The following is an 18,436-nucleotide window of genomic DNA, read 5'->3' as shown; positions in this document are numbered from 1 at the left end:
TAAAAAGGACCGTGACGCTGTTACCTTGAATGCTCACTAGCCTAAGCAATATTCCAAATCAAAAGATTTTTTCTAAATTTGACATTTTACATTACTTCGTCCAAAGAAAGTTAATTTTCGATCGCAAATGAATTCTGACTCAATAGCAAACAAATGTTTTGCCACTGGAAGTTTATTGAATATTTATTCAGTACTGATAAACGAATTAGTTGTACTGTTCTCTCAAATGATTACCAAATTTTACAGAACTGTTTTATGGGGAAGAATGCTTGATTTTTCATCATATAAATTCTTAAAACCCATCGTGGCTGGAAGAGAAACTTTTATTTTTCAATTTCTGAAACCGTTCTGAAACTAACTATTTAATCAAAATGTACACAAAAAGCCATATATGTCGCACTATAATACAGATTCATGAGAGTTTACCTATTTTCATGCACGAAGTATTTTCATATATAAATTGGGGAGCATTGATTTCATAATTTAACTCTCTCTCGCTCTCTCTCTCTCTCTCTATATATATATATATATATAATATATATATTATATATATATATATATATATATATATATATATATATATATATATATATATATATATATTATATATAAACCGAAGGGGAATTTTTAGCTGATAATAATTCGTTCCCTCAGTGTCGTTGCCACCGCCCAGCGGACAGAGAAGAAATCAGGACTTCAGTGATATTATCGATTCGGCTAACAAGTGAGGTTATAAGTTTATGCAGACTCCGACTTCTCTGTCAGCTGGGCGGTGGCTCAAACCCACGAGAGGACAAAATTATTATCAACTAAAAAAATTCCCCTTCGATTTACATTTATAAAAATATATTAATTCCGAGGTAGAGCGAATTAGATATTAAAGGACATTTGTAGCTTGAATAATTTATATGAATCACGGTGATGTGATAATTATTCATAATATGGCTAGTTGCGGCAAATGTTTGCATTTGTTAACATGGTAGAGGGGGGTTGGATCTCGATTCTAATTACGAATACCCGAGTTCGACGGTGATTTGTAAGGTCGGAGACGTATAAACTTATAACCTCACTTGTTAGCTGAATCGATAACGTCACTTAAGTCCTGATATCATGAAGGGGCGAAATTATTATCAACTAAAACATTCCCCTTCGGTTTACATATATGAAAATATATTAGTTCCGATATATATATATATATATATATATATATATATATATATATATATATATATGTATATGGGTGTGAGAATGTATATATATATATATATATATATATATATATATATATATAATATATATATATATAATTTGTGTGTGTGTGGGTGTTTTCTATCAATAAGCGTAAAAAAAAAAAATAAAAACAGTTTCATAATCCTGCACGTGCTCGTTATTTACCAAGGACAGAAGGAAAAAGAAAAAGTGGCAAACAATGGCCTTCTCAAAGGAGAGAATCGTTACTAGTTGTGTATATAAAGTCACCTGATACCAAACAGAAGCACAGTCTGAACTCATGAGAGTTTTTGATCACAACATGGTAAGACAAATACTTTTCAACATTTAATCTTACTGTTCTGAGATATTGGTAGTTACTTTTTACATAATATAATACCTACAAATGTGAGAATTAATCAGAATTGATATAGTAGTAATTAGAGGTACTTGGCTTACTATTGATTACAGGGTTAATAGAACTTATTAGGAAAATAAAAAGTGTTTTCTATGTTAATTTTCTCTATCGTATAAATGTATCAAATTTTTATTCGTGATCTAACCTATTTTGTTGTCATTCCAGAAGTTACTTCTGGTTTGCATTGGCGCTGTCCTCTTGGCTCTCTGCCAGGCAGGAAATATAAAAGGTGGATCAGGTGGCGGGCATGGAGGATTTGGCGGCGGATCCTTTGGAGGAGGTTCCTCTGGAGGATATGGCTCTGGTGGTGGTGGTGGCTTCTCCAGTGGTGGTCGCAAAGGTGGTTCCATAGGCCATGGTTTCTCTGGAAGTCTTGGAGGAGGATTTGGTGGAGGATCCTCAGGAGGCTATGGCTCTAGTGGTGGTCACGGAAGCCGTTCTGGAGGAGGGTTATCCGGTGGACGTGGAGGTGGATCCTTTGGAGGACAGGGTTCCTTCCCCAGGGGTGGAGGATATGGAAAATGAGACCATTTTCATCTAGAGTATGACACCTACTTTCAGAATATAATGCTGAAATTTTACAAGAATTTTCATTAACAACTTACGAGTAATATTCAGTAATAAATAATACTTTTTTTTTAAATTGCGTTTTATTGATGGTTTCCCTAAATACCTGTTTCAAAACAAAACCTTTCTCTCTCTCTCTCTCTCTCTCTCTCTCTCTCTCTCTCTCTCTCTCTCTCTCCTCCTAGTATGATATTAAAAGAAATCTCGTCATATATATATATATATATATATATATATATATATATATATATATATATATATATATATATATATACACACACACACAAATCCTGAGACACAAATATCATGTATTATCCGATCAACTATGCCGCGTCGCCGAGCGGATTCGAACCGCTGCCTGGTTTATTTAGAAACAATAATAGACTGATCCCTTTGATTTACGTCTGCCTTTTGAATTCCCCTTGGGTGCAAGTTACTCTGGATATCAAACGATATTTATGACCTAAATTTGTAAAAAAAAAAAAAAATAAATAAATAAAAAATCGCGAGTGCATAAGTTGCAAAAATTCACAATTACCTTGCCTCTCAAAATTTTCATCATGTTTCTGTCAGGAGACGAAGATTTCCTGCTTGTGATTCTTCCATATGCACTTATTCAGCTGGAACTAGAATTGTCCCACGAACAAGTGCGTGCTGCTTTTTTTTTTTCTTTTTTTTTTTTAGAACATCAGGAATGCCATTATGTTGATTATAACATTTTCATACTTTCCAGTGCCAGAAGGCTTTTAAATTTGCAACTGAGCGTCTTGCCATAATTTCTGGTGCCCATGTAATTTTGCCTAAGAAGGATTGCTGTTTTAAAAGTACCATGCTGAATCTACTTAGTTTTTCCTAACATACACTTCTATTTTTGCACTCTAACACTTTCAAGGAGAGATTCGTAAGGTAGTAAGCTCGTTCCGGGGTTCTTTGACTCACACCATGCTTTCGTTCGATTTGTGCAAGTAATGGTATTTTCGTTATTGAAGAGTTCCAGTTAAACAACAGTTTAGCGGAGGATTTTTCCAAGAGCATTTTTAGTCTCATGTGTTAAAACTTTTCAAAGTTAGGGAACTCCTTTCGTTCCTTTTTCCCTTTACTATGGAATAATAATCAGTGTAAATATGTATGCAAAATTTTCAAAATTAACGTGACCTCCAAAGAAAATATCTTACGCCCCTTCCTCAAGCACTGCAAACTCTTTCAAGTACTCTTGTTCCAGAAAAAAATAAACTCATACAAGTTGAAAAAATGCAATAAAACAGAAACTTATTGCGACAGTTTACTGTGTGTAATTATTCTTCAAATAAAAATGTTGTAACTTGTACAAGTAGGTCAGTCTCTACGTAATCCAGTCAACCAGGTTAAATAAAAATTCTCTTTTTGAATTAACACCCATTAAGTTAGAACAGGATTAAGGTGACAACAATCTTACGAAAATTTCAGATTAAATTTCCATTTGTTAAATCATGGTCGCCATGGAAGCAGTGATTCATACTTTACCATGAAAGCAAATTTCTTTGTTATGTGAGCGGATCTCATTGGACTCATATCTGATTTAAAGCAAGCCGACATCGCTGGTTGTTCTCGATTTACAAGTGGAATGAAATATGGTTGAAAGCTCTGGTGCAAACGCCCACCAAAAGACACGAAAATTCTTTTATTGCAACACGCTCATATTTATTAAATGAGTTCGCGAAAACTTTTGTCTTTTATGAAAGAGGCACAATGCTCAGAACAGAACCAGACGGTCTTTCATATTTTTGTTTGGTAGTCACCGTGTGGGTCAAAAAATAGAAAAATGTTATGTCAGATGAACACTATCTTTCCTACAAGAATCTTCATCAACTGCCTTCCAACAATAATTATGAAAAAGACAAATTTATATTTTCAGTATTGAATACTTACATAATGCCAGAATATTATTTCGTAAAACTTCTTCAGAAGAACCAATTTGCAAAAACTCGACGTACAAAGTTAAGATATTATCACGAATGAGAGAGGGCATGTACCTATCTTAAGGATAACGATATCAAACCTTTATCAATCCATCCTAACGATGCTGACCTTATGTTGCGGTAAGGGAGGTGATATTAAAGACATAACAGTCAAGCAAAAGATGAAATTTAAAAAAAATAATAATTTAAAAAAAGTTTGAAAACTCCCTCAGAGGACAGTAAATCGCTGACATCACGAACCGTAAGTCTTTTATGTTCTCGCAGTTCAATCCACTTAATTCAGATCAAGTGTCACGTGGATGTGGTTAAACGTTGTGACATAAAACAGCAACAAACTGGAACGAAAGCAGGAATTGCCATAAAAAGGAATAAGAACAATTTCGTTCTTGTTATTTAATGAGTTCACAATTCGTCAATTTCTCGTGCGATATAAAGAATAGATATTGGTAACAGGATTCAGATAATGACATCTGAGAGCATTCAAAGAAAACAAAATAAAGGTAGCTCGTGGTGCAAGGATGTGAAAGTTGCAATTTAAATGACAAATTAATCAAGAAAATTATAGATACAGAATATGTAACTTGGAAATCACGCATACTTATCCGTTAAAATGTTCAGTTCAGAGTTGAATTTTAAGAACTATGGCTTACTTTAGGAAATTTAATAAGTATATTCATAAAACTTCCATCATGTTCAAAGTTGCATTTTTTAAATCCTGGCTAAGGGTAATGACATAATACGATAAACAGAATTATGCTGTTTGCTAAATATAAAACTCGTTTCATATACTCGTATATGGCTTATCATTCAGTATCACTCTAAAAATTAATTTTACAACAAAATGTTCCTCTGAGATCATTTTGAACATTTAATTCATTATCCATTTTCTAAAATTCGACGGAATTGCCGTTATTTTTAGTATCTCAACCCCTGAGAGATGGAACTCCTTCCTTTAAAATGCTCCACCTCCGTGGCCCTTGGAAAAGTCCCCCCCCTCCTCTCCCACCCCCTCTAGATTGACCACTGTGACGGACACCAGATAAACTTCCTTTAGAGCCATAGCCTCCTCGAGAGACTTCTCCAAAGAAGCTTCCTCCAAATCCTCCTCCGTGACCTCCAAAGGAGCCATGTCCTCAGGATCCATCTCCGTGACCACCAAGGAGGGGCAGCCTCCAATTGGTGTGCCTACAAGAGGAACCCCATACAAAGGGTGAATAATCCATCCATATCCACTTTTATATATATACACATCCTCCTCCGCCTGCCTGGAAAATAGTTAATTGGACAACCGAATTGGAAACCCATGTTAATTTCTGGGAATAGCTAAAATAAAATAGATTAATGACAAATTTTATAAATTGCCTGTATGAAATTTGAAAGTCCCCTTATGAAAATTCTGAAGGTGGCTTCAGAATTAGTTAGACCCCGCTATCTGGAAGTCATCTTGTATGGAGTTGTTAGTCCCTTGAATTTGTTATTATTTGCCAGAATGAATGTTCAGATCAAACAGATTTCAAATTGTAGTGTAGGTCTATATGTTAGTTTCTTTCTCATTTTAACAAACTGTCATAAGCGTAAACATGAAAGCGCCATAAAGTATTATAAAGGATAAAATATTATATCATCATTACGTGATCGGAGGATCTCATGAGTTTGGATTTTGCTTGTCTTTGGGACCTTTTGGTTTTTTTTTATAAAACGGGTCTTACGGAATCTCCCCTTTGCGAAGGCCACTGATATCCGCATTTTTTGTTTCTCTTGACCTCGGGAAATGACATCTTTTATACGGTTTTGGCAAAAGAGAGAGGACGGTGAAGGGAATTACCCAATACGAACGTTAGATCTGCCATTACATCCGATATCCCAGTGTTGACACTCGGTTCAGGTCATGGGAAAGCATAATCAGTTGGAACGGTAAAATACTCTCCACTATTTGATGTGAGAAAACTGAGCTTGGAAATTATAGCCTGAAAGGTAAACCGTAAAAACATAAATTTATATTCTCCATTATATCTTTTTAAGAAAACGTGCCTGACAATGCATTTCTAAACAGCAACACAGGCTATAGAATTACATAATTAATTGGAAATATATACTCAATTGATCCATCGTACTTAACGATTGAAAGAAACTGCTTTTTCTTTTATTTCCTGCCCATTTTCCTTGTTAGTATCAGGTATATGATTTTGCAGGTGAGTGCCATCTATTCCCCAAAGAGAATACAGATCATATCTTTAAGATATTGAAAATAATATCTGTCATCATGTCATAGCATTCCCATATGACATTCAGCAAAAATGTCATTAGTATGTATGCCTCCTCCTGGAAGATTTTTGCTATCTGAAACCAAGATCTTTCAAACAGACATGGTAATTAGCGTTAAGTGCAAGAGTTAGGCTTAGCAATTGAATTTACTGATCTACACCGAACAGATACCGCAGCCAAACCTGACATTACGAAAATATTATCACCAACAGATTCAGAAGTGATTTATAAGGATATAACTAAACAAAGATAAGGAAACAATATTTGTAAGTGTCCAAATACAGGTCACATCGAAACGTGTAACGATAAATTCAGGACCTGAAAGGAATGACCTTTTGTAATCATAAGAATTATTTTGTCATCCAGAAAGAAAACGGACATTTTATGGAGAGGAAATTACCTATGATTTTCCAATATCTGCTAATATACGTCCTTAGCCTCGGATTGCAAAATAGATGATATGATTGTTAAAACTGTTGAAGAAAACCCAATTTTTTTCCCCTTTTTGAAGAGAGAGAGAGAGAGAGAGAGAGAGAGAGAGAGAGAGTAGGGGGGAGGGGGGTTGCCTTATGTTTTAACATGGCCACCATGATTAATTAAAAGCCTCTCAGTGTAAGGAATTTGTGTATCTACAATGAGGACTAAACTGAAGTAGTTGTTTCATTTTCTAAGTTGTAATTCATAAATTCTAGAGCTGATTGCCTTTCAACAATTATGGATATTCCTATGATGCTTACAAGGAAATGCCTGAAAGCCTCCGTAGCTTCAGATAGTATAATACGTCTCATGTGCCATTCGTTTATAAAAAAAAAAATCAAATAAATGAATAAATAAATAAAAAAGCGGACAATGCCGCCGTTTGTTCTGGAGCAAAACAAATAACAATAAAATTGTCGAGTTTGGAAATATCGAAGTATTCAAAATGAGCCGGAAAACCCTCGAATTTTGTTCGAAGTCATCCCTCAGACCGTTGCGTAACTGAGGCAACTCGACAAAGAAAATACCATTACTTGCACAAATCGAACTATGTCACGCTATGATCTAATCAGCCAGGAGAGACAACGGAGTTCTTGAGCTTAAGTTCTTAAGATCAGGGGACATTTGTATAAAACTAGGGCAATTTAACCCGAATTTAAAGTACCACCAAGGTTAAGGGTAATTTGGCCGAAATGTAGGAGTAATAACAAGGCTAAGGATTGAGTCATGCATTTACATAAAGATAACTTCCTTTGTGACAGATGGTGGATTATATTTGACCAAATTTATGCTCATGACTTTAAATTATTTTAGGTGAACATTAGGTAAACTGAGTGAAGTCTTTTGATGCTTTATATTCTTTATTCACTTCCCTCAATATCGGAAGACAGTAGATATAACTAAAACTTTGCTGAGGAAACGCTGCAAAAGGCACAGGTTCTTCTAAGAGATAAAGCTCTTAAAATAAGAAATCTTTTAAGACACCTTTTTGTCTCATATCAGAAGAATTATTTTCTTAGGAAATAATACAAATTACATATATATTTCCTTACTAATAGCGCCCGTTTACAAAGCTAATCAAATGAAACGGAAAACTTTCTTGAGAGGAAAACTGTAATATCAGCTAATTAAAAAAAAACATCTTTTGAAGAGTTTTCAAAGGAATAGATTAAGGTGAGGAAGATTCTGTTTCCCAAACCGAATCCTTTGCATAATTCCAGAACACTGGATCTTAAATTCTGTTTTAATTTTCATCATTAGAAATTCACATACATATTTTAAATGCCAACAATCATGCCGGAAGTTATTTATAAGAAAAAGTAATTTTGGTTATTATGAGATATGATGTACACTAACAGGGATATGTTACAAAATGTCTATAAAAAAAACCTAAGTATTAAAACCACTTGCTGTAAATCAATTCATAGTCGTTGTTCGGAGATTTTGATGTGAGTGAAGATGTATTGTAACATGACTGAATAAGTAGTAAAAGGAAAACACTGGACATGAGAATAAAAAATGAAAATTTACTCGTATTCCGAAATGAAAAATATAAAACTAGGCACAACTTGCCACTTGAGGCCAATCTATCTGACGTCTTAGAAGCTTATTTGGAATACTAAACGTGATATTTAGCTGAAAATGAATCCAGTGCTCAGTTGCACAGCAGTGCCGGTTAAAAGAGTGCCCTGTGGTGAACAGCACACAGTCTTCATATGTTTCTGTGCAATGGCTGACCATAGGTAATCTTCCAAAGTTCGTTATTTGAGTTTGCCTATTAAGTGATTTTGCTTTTGCTCCACTAACGAACTTCATCTACTGAGCGCTTCTGGTTTTCAGGCACCACAGAACTTTCGTAATAACACTATCTGGGGAATTATCACGTGCCACAGAAAGCTAGCTAGGTTGAGAAGTGTGTGATTATCAGGCCACTGGGTCATTCTGTAGGACCAACATCCAAACAGAAGCTCTAACCATTACCTTTCAACCTTGAATTTTAGCCTGATGGCATTGGTAAAGCTTTGTGGTCCATTTTTGGCAGCTTCATGGTGGCCTGAGATGTGAAATTCTTGTACTGGGATATATAAACAGTCTGCGCATTAAAGAAAAGCCATAATAAAGGCATAAATCGATCAATTGGCCCCAGGATGTAAGAAAAATAACAGCTCTGATGATTTACAATTCTTTTACCATGGACCAGCGGCTATCCTGATATAATGCTCATTATATTGGAATTTTTAAATACTAGCACGCTTTCCATAATGAGTGACTTATAGACCACATTCACACAAAATATCGTTCTTCTATCATTAACTGAACGATCCTGACAAAAACCACATTTTTGTTTGTTTGTTTGTTTTTGTCCGCACTAATTTAAGACATACCGTGGACCAGTAGTTTTTAAGGTAGATTACAGTAATACCCAATTAAAAATGACTCAGGGTTGATGACCGTCCCGTGAGAATGATTTTAAGTGTGACAAGATTTTTTTCAATGACGTCAGGGATCCCAGAAGCAACACACTGGAACGAATTTCGGGGTTATAACCAAAAGAAAAAGGAACGGTTCGTTATCGTCATAACGTGAATTTACTACCAGTGGTTCTCCTTGAGGGATCGGATATAAATTATATCGTATGGAATTCAACGCAAAAAAGAAAAAAAAATCTGGAGGATTTGGAAAATTAAGCAGTGACCACAAACCTAAAAATGAACTGAAGGATTTCATAAAAGCTGCAACTGTATGAATTTAAACGGATCATTAGCTAACACCAAAATTAGTTTCCGTGCATTTCAGAAAACAAGGCATCACCTGGTAAGTGAATAAAAATACAGGCTCGCACGTGTTACTAAAATTGCTAATAGACAACATGCAAAAAATAACACGGATCTTATTGTATAAAGAATCTATGTTTAGCTAACACCAAAATTGGTTACCGTGCGTTTCAGAAAACGAGGCATCGCCTGGTAAATAAATTAAAATACAGGCTCGCACGTGTTATTAAAATTGCTAAATAGACAATATACAGAAAATAGCGCGGATCTTATTGTATAAAAAAAATTTATTTTACTACTTTTGATAGATATCGTTATATCGTTTGAATAATTTCATGACCTTTGATGAAAAAAATTTAAAATAAAAATGGAAAAATTAGAGTAATATATTTGATTGCTTGTAGTAACAACATTTAACGTCACTACTAATGCTGTTGTGAATAGGGAGGAATCCAGCGTTCGGAATAGAAACTTTAGCTGTTTAACTAAGCGTTCCCTTTCCATACAGCCCCCACCCACCCCGCCCCCACACCCCCAAAAAAGACAAATTATTATATTTCAATGGAATCCGCATAGGTCAACAGAATCAAAATACTGTCTTTAAGTAACGTAGTGTAAAAAAAAATTGCTATAGGTTAAGTTTAAAGAAAGTTTTAAATTCTTTGTACAACTTAACAATATTTTTCCCAAGGAGTATAAGTGTTCTTGATAATCGGTACTGGCAAAGCATATTGGAACTTAATATAAACTTCAGTTAATCTTTAAATGCATAGTTTTCTTCGCGTTTAGACATCTGACACGTGACCATTATCTTCCGCTATTTATATGTATATAATATATATATATATATATATATATATATATATATATATATATATATATATATATATATATATATATATATATATATATATATATATATATATATATATTTATATATATATATATATATATATATATATATATATATATATATATATATATTCTATATATATGTCGGTGCGAGGTGAAGGATAATCCTGTATTCCCTTTTATGTACTTTTATTGTAGTCGCGACGTTTCAAGACATAAAAGTCCCATTTTCAAGGTAAAAAAAAGATAAAACAAAAGTTAAAATTACAAACTCGGAATACAAATTAAAGGTGAAAAAGTTATACAAATATTATAAAAGACAAGTACAATGACTGACCCCTGCTTTTGTACTTGTTTTTTTATAACATTAGTATAACTTTTTTAACTTTTAATTTGTACTCCGAGTTTGCAATTTTAACTTTTGTTTGATCTTTTTTTTAGCTTGAAAATGGGACTTTTATGTCTTGAAACGTCGCGACATCAATAAAAGTACATAGAAAAGGGATAGAGGATTATCCTTTACCTCGCACCGACAGATATATTATATATATATATATAGTATATATATATATATATATATATATATATATATAATATATATAGTATATATATATATATATATATGTGTGTGTGTGTGTGTATGTGTATATGCATACATATTATATATATATATATATATATTATATATATATATATATATATATATAATATATATATATCTATGTATATATATATATATATATATATATATATATATATAATATATATAGCACAAAGCAACGTGATGAGATAAAATGGTAGATTTCAGGACCACTCCGCCAAGCGAAACGAACTGGAGAATCTAGTATTTAGGCCTCTGCAGACCAGCAATTGCTTGGCCTTCATGACTTCTCACGAGAAGGCCGAAGGAACGAGGGAACCAGACCGATGTAGCAGTAGTGAAATTGGCTATTTTGTTTTAGTAATAAGGGTGCTGAAACTAGGACAAAACTGTATGATATATACATTGGATTACTTACTTATATGCAGCCATGCATACATAATCTATATATATATATATATATATATATATATATATATATATATATATATATATATATATGTATACAGAATCACGAAAGTTAGGAACGTGATAAATCCATAATAAAGATAAATGCCACGAAGGAAAAATAAACGAAGGAGTCTGCGAGATCTTTCGTTTATTTTTCCTTCGTGGCATTTATCTTTAATATATATATATATAGAATATATTATATTATATATATAATATATATATCTATATATATGTGTGTGTGTGTGTGTGGTTGTGTGTATATAATATATATATATATATATATAATTTTCTATATATAATATATATTATATATATAATATATATATAATAACGGGTGCCTGAAACTAGGACAAAACTGTCATGATATATACATTGGATTTACTTACTTATATGTCTGCCATGCGCATACATAATCTATAATATATATTATATATATATAATTATAATATAATATATATATGTGTTTGGTGGTTGTGTTTGTGTGTTTGGTGTGTGTGTGTGTGTGTATATATATATATTATATATATATTCAATATATATATATACTATATAATGATTATATATTATATATATATATTTAAATAAATCTATGTCTATATATCTCTATATATATAGTATTCTTAACGTATTCTTATTAATAACACATAATATATAATCTATATATAGATTATATCTATATATATATAATGGTATGTATATATATACATGCACTTTTGTAATATAATATTAGATATATATATATATCATATCTTATATAAGTCTAATATTATATATAATATATATGATTACGTAACATTATAGTATATTATTATCCACATAATATTAATATATATCAATATCTAAATATATTATATAAATATGTATATATATACATGCACTTGTAATTATATATATATATATATAATATATATAATATATAGATAATATATATATATATTATATAGATATTTACAAGTAAGGTAGTGTATACGCAGTGAATAAAATCATAAATGGTTGGATGATAAAATGAAATATTCAATGAGGGGAAAAACGGCGTTTACGTGAAGCCGCACAAAATGGCGCATAAGGGCAATGAAGCTGAAAATGAAAGAATGAAAGAACAAAATTAATAACTCAAGTATCGAGGAAAGCTGAACAAAACGTTCATGGTAAATAAGAGACATTCCTCCAGGAACATGAATGAAGTGAGAAATACTAAGGAAAATAAATGGACAGCTGAATACAATATGCAATTGGAGAGATGTTCTGTGACGTGAAACAGATCATTCGTCGATGGAGACTCTTTGAGAGAATGTTGACTTTGGTGGTTAGAAAATACATAGATGTGAAGTAACGTTGAAATACTCAAGAAAGTTGCTGCTGAGGAGGTACTGAGGGCAGTTGAAAGTCTGAGGAATGGATAGATACCAAGTGTGTATGGAATCACACGTGAGATGCGGAATTAGCTTTTGCAAGGTGTTTCCGAATGAAGAAAAGGTACTGAAAAGGTCCACAAAAGGATTATTTATTCCTTTTTATGAAAATAAATGTAACGGAGGCCACTGCGAGAATTGTTATAGCGCAACGTCACTCGGAACACTAAGAAAATTAGTATATTGTCTCATTTTATGGAGAATGACAGACAAGAGAAGGATTTTCAGCTGAAAAATAGCCTGGATTTAGACCAGAAAGAAGGTGTGTTCATTAAGTCTTTATTCTGAAACAGGTATGTTAGAAGTTTAAAAGTGCAAATACATAATGTATAGGTAGGGTAAACAATTCTAGAAAAGCTTACGACAGAATTGTTATACAATGTGTAACTGAAAGAAAGATATCATTTATTCTCACACTGTAGTTTGAAATTTTAGTGAATAAGGTAATTTAAGGTTACTTTTGAAAACGGTTATTCATGTATCTACAAAATATTAATTTCGAATTAGTCAGGTAAAATTATCGTTGATATATATTTAGTTTCATCTTCAACGTAGGTCAAATTATTATATATATTCATATATATATATATATATATATATATATATAATATATATATATATATATATATATGGTGAGCTTAAGTTTAATAATGAAGAGGACAGCGAGAAGACTGGAGATCATTTCTACTTTTTATTGACACCTACGTTTGGGAATCCTTTCCCATCTTCAGGGCTATAAATAGAATTAATTTTTACAATATTAAAAAGTATGCTAAAATAATTATAAGAAAAATAGTTTGTCATTAAACTAAAAGAAAAATATAACTACAAAGTGATTTTAAGCTAAAAGTAAATTAAAACACTGAATAACTTAGTAAAATAACACATCCAAAAGCAAACTAAAAATAAAAATTGAAAATAATAAACAAAGACAGCATTCTGCCAGACTTACTGTTGAAGAGGTTTGGTTGTTAACTGATGGAAAATAGCATAGTCAAAAGCGATGTTGGAGGAATAAAAAACAAGGGAGAGAGAGAGAGAGAGAGAGAGAGAGAGAGAGAGAGAGAATGTGAGTAATAGGCATTTAAGCAATAAGTAACGGTGTGGAGGTAGTTTGGTTGTTTAAGGAAGGAGACAGTTTCTTGATTTGATAAAAAGAGATTCTAAAAGAAGGAGCGAAAGACAATCAGCAGTTTGACAGAGTATTTTGCAATCATTGTACATAACGACAGTTTTGCATGAATTTGCATGGTTCCTATTATGTATATATATATATATATATATATACTATATATATATATATATATGTATGTATGTATGTATGTATGTCTCTCTCTCTCTCTCTCTCTCTCTCTCTCTCTCTCTCTCTCTCGTCTCTCTCTCTCTCTCTCTCTCTCTCTCTTTATATATATATATATTATATATATATATATATATATATATATATATACATATATATGTATATATATGAAATATATATACATATATATATATATATATATATATATATATATATATATATATATATATAAATATATATATATATAAATAGATGCATATATGTTTGTATATATGTATATGAGTATATGAGTGTTTGTGCCACATACACTTTCACACGCATTGAGCAATTTATACCAAAATTGGTATACATATTACTTAGCATCGGGGAAAGAATTCTGTGGTGGTAAGGCATCACTGGCAACAAAGGGTGACAATGATCATTATTATGACAATGACCACTATTGTGGCAAAAGCCTAAGTAAATCGAAGAATGATTCTTAAAAGAAGAAGGCAAGCAAAAATGTTATTTAATTTCCCTTACTTGGTTTTGGTTATGACTAAAGAAAACTTTTAGATATATACCTACAGCATAGATTTAATGTCTAAGTAACGGTATCATAAATTAAAGCTATCTCAAAGAGCGCAAATGACAAAAAACTTACTAAGTATTTGTTATATGTCAGAATAAGAGATGAAACAGCAAAAGTTAATCATCAGATCAATGTGAAACAATTTCAGAACCTCCTTAGAACGACAGGAATTCTTTAAATAATAAAACTACCTCTTTCATCATACTATAACCCTCACTTTTTTCAGTCACACATAGCAATGACTAATATCCTTTGCAGTTTCCGTAGGAAGCCAGTGGTAAATATTTATTAATCTTACATAATTTTGAAAACAAAAATCCGTTTTATCCATTGAACAACAGATTTGTCAATAAAGTACTCGACCCCAGACACTATAGGGGGTACGGATTCACCTACTCCCTCTCACCACCAGTCGGAGGGGGATTATTTGTTCCAACGGACTATATTATAAATTTCTACCTCTATGTATCAGTCCGCTGACAGATATCTTCGATGAAAAGACGAAAAAGTCAGGACTTTACATCCAGTGTTCAAATTTTCACCTGCGGTACAAGTGAACAAATAAATCACATTTCAGTTTGATTATAGTCATCATATATATATATATATATATATATATATATATATATATATATATATATATATTATTATCAACTAAAAATTCCCCTTCAGTTAACATTTATGAAAATATATTAACTCTGAGGTAGAGCGAATTAGATATTAAAGGATATTTGTAGCTTAATGCGTATATATGAATCACGGTGATGTGATCAGACTCATATATATATATATATATATATATATATATATATATATATATATATAATATATATATAAAGGTTTTTTTGCCACGAAGGAAAAAAATGAAAAAGCGAGTTAGCCGAATAGGACCGAAAGTACTCGGCTAACTCGCCTTTTCATTTTTTTCCTTCGTGGCAAAAAAACCTTTATTTATACATAGCATCACGTTTTATATACTTCGTGATCAAGTTATTCATATATATATATATATATATATATATATATATATATATATATATATATTTGTTTGTGTGCATATGTACGTATATGTGTAAATACACATGCATACATACAAGAGTAAAAACTTATTATTACGATTGCTAGGATCGTGACTGTAACCATCGTTGTTGACATTGTCACTGGTTAATGACTTCTGAACCTTGGCACACATGTTTGCCACAGCGCCAGGGGCTGCGCCTATTCCGCGTCATTAGTATGTCTCGTTTTGCGCTGACCACATACATCCCTTACCCGAGGGCTCGTTTGCTAAAGATACTTCAACACGTATGTTAGCTCTTTTTTTTTTTTTTTTTTTTTTTTTTTTTTTTAACCATAGGAGGCAAAGTAAATTATTAAATGTCACAATTTTCTCATGGCACGAACGCGAGTACGCATTTGCACGTGAATGTTTGCGTATATACAGTGGATGTATGTATGATTCCGTGTACATATACACACCAGAGCATACACTCAGGCACACATACATACGGATATATGTGCGTGCGTGTGTGGTCGTGTGTGTCAATTTTTATTGTATCCTTTCTACTGTGCTTTTATAGTTATTAAATAATAATCAGTAGATACCAAGAAACCACGGTTACAATGAATGGAATTAATAATCACTGACAGCCTACTCTGTTCATACAACCAGTTCTTCGACCTTGCATCGACAAAAAGTAAATATTTTGTTCCACAGATCCCGGTAACCTATCCGCGCTAATGGGATAAAATCCAAATGCCAAAGCATTTACCATTTCATTCTAGACTTCGACACAACGATCGATTATTTTCACTGTCAGTCTATTGGTCGCGTCAGAAGAATAATTGCGCGATGCGGCACCGCCACAGGGAAAGTGAAATTGCAGGCGGTGACTCGGTAAACCACCACCTATTATGTGCGACTGAGTAACTGTTATCTTAACCGCAGGACGCTGATGCTCTTGGGGATCGTTTGAGTCAATTACAGCCAACCATTTCCGCGTTCCCGTTAGTTTTCCCTCTTATTACGCTTTTCATGGTCACGGAATAGTCCCTCACGCAAATGAGACAAAGAAGCCAACGATATTGTCCTTCCGGAATGTGGGACTTTTGTGGGACTTGTATATATAAGGCCTGCAAGTTCCTCATAACGCCTTAGTTGGATATCGCTAGTCCGTCTGAGCTCACTATGGTAAGTTGGTTTATGTTCTCTGAGAGGTGGAATATTTCCGCGTTCATTACAGGCACGAACGCATTTGGCAGTAATTATATGATATGATGAAATGCGTTGTTTTAAGCAGCTATGCTCCTGACTTTTCTACCTGCGGATTATTGCTGTTTAATAGCTCATGAATACAAGTATAGTCTTATATATATATATATATATATATATATATATATATATATATATATATATATATATATATATATATATATATATATATATAGGTTTCCAGCTTTAATATTATGAAATTTGAAGAAAAATAATACGATGAGAAAATTATTTTAGGTAACATTTAGTACATTGACAACAACAAAGCCTTAAGCACAGTTATACGATTTAAAAAGTCGGGTTTCCTTCACTATAAGTGAAAGTTGAATATCCAAAACGTCACCTGGCATATTAAGATCCTGCTCTTTTCTACCATTACAGGAACTTCTACAACAACCACTCGTCGCCCTAGTGTGTCAGGCAGACGGAGGAGGATAAAGTTTCAACGACGAGTGATTATGAAACGGCCACGTTATCCTCGGAAGTGGTTATTTCGGAGGTAGTTCCCCTAGAGATTGATCCTTCGGAGGCTCTGTCTTACGAGGAAGCAGCTCAGGCAGCTATCACAACGATGCTGGAGGTCATTCCCTTTGAAGTGGCCCTTCTGGAAGACATGGCGTTGGGCTCGGATCTCTTGGTACCCGTAGTGGTCATGTAAACCGTTCTGACATCTCGGTGGATGATAGTTCCTACGATAAAGTATCATTCGAAGTTTCTCCGATGGTGGATCCTTCGGAGGTAGTCGAGGATAGGCCTGTATTGGTTTTCTTCTCATGAACGATGTCGAAGGATATTCATAATTTTTGTTTATTAATAACTATGGTTTTTTATATATATAAAAGCAAATGTTGTACATAATGAATTTTAAACATTTCTGCTGGTCAGATTACGACGATTTTCAAATAAATGAATTAACTGGAAAAAAGGACATTTTTATATGAATTCACCTTCTTTGTCATTCCTGTCTAATTTTGTTTCAGTTAAACTCGTTACAGACAAAGTTTCCAAGGTTTTTTTTTCTTTTTTCAAATTAAATGACATTCTTTTTCTTCCAAAGTTCCGACTTGCTGAGCCTACACGACGATCCGAAGCAAATCTCCCATGAAAATAAAATATCTGTTACAATTATCATAGAAATAAATAGACAATAACTTTCAATGTACTGGAAAATTATCACGAAAGGTTTTGGAGAGGAAAAACTCTTGAGTAAATTTTAATACTTTTGAATACTAATAATTTGATAAAATACAAAAATTATATAATAATATCAGAAAAATGTTAAACTGTAGGTTCAGCCAGTCTTCCAG

General features: G+C 32.7%; 1 protein-coding gene and 1 long non-coding RNA gene across 2 annotated transcripts; both read left to right on the top strand.

Moving 5' to 3' along the window:
- The first annotated feature begins 1,500 nt into the window (after positions 1-1,500).
- LOC135218647 (holotricin-3-like) lies at positions 1,501-2,270 on the top strand. The gene is made up of 2 exons (XM_064255094.1): positions 1,501-1,534; positions 1,793-2,270. Exons 1-2 carry the CDS (start codon positions 1,511-1,513, stop codon positions 2,150-2,152), a joined length of 384 nt encoding a protein of 127 aa, XP_064111164.1. The 5' UTR covers positions 1,501-1,510; the 3' UTR covers positions 2,153-2,270.
- Positions 2,271-17,008: 14,738 nt separating this feature from the next.
- LOC135218339 (uncharacterized) lies at positions 17,009-18,054 on the top strand. The gene is made up of 2 exons (XR_010315295.1): positions 17,009-17,048; positions 17,511-18,054. It is a non-coding gene; the product is annotated as an uncharacterized LOC135218339 (long non-coding RNA).
- The last annotated feature ends 382 nt before the right edge of the window (positions 18,055-18,436 follow it).

This window comes from Macrobrachium nipponense, chromosome 9 (assembly GCF_015104395.2).
Source record: "Macrobrachium nipponense isolate FS-2020 chromosome 9, ASM1510439v2, whole genome shotgun sequence".
Taxonomy (NCBI): Eukaryota; Metazoa; Arthropoda; class Malacostraca; order Decapoda; family Palaemonidae; genus Macrobrachium; species Macrobrachium nipponense.
The sequence above is the reverse complement of the archived record's forward strand: the minus strand, read 5'-3'. Positions and strand labels throughout refer to the sequence as shown.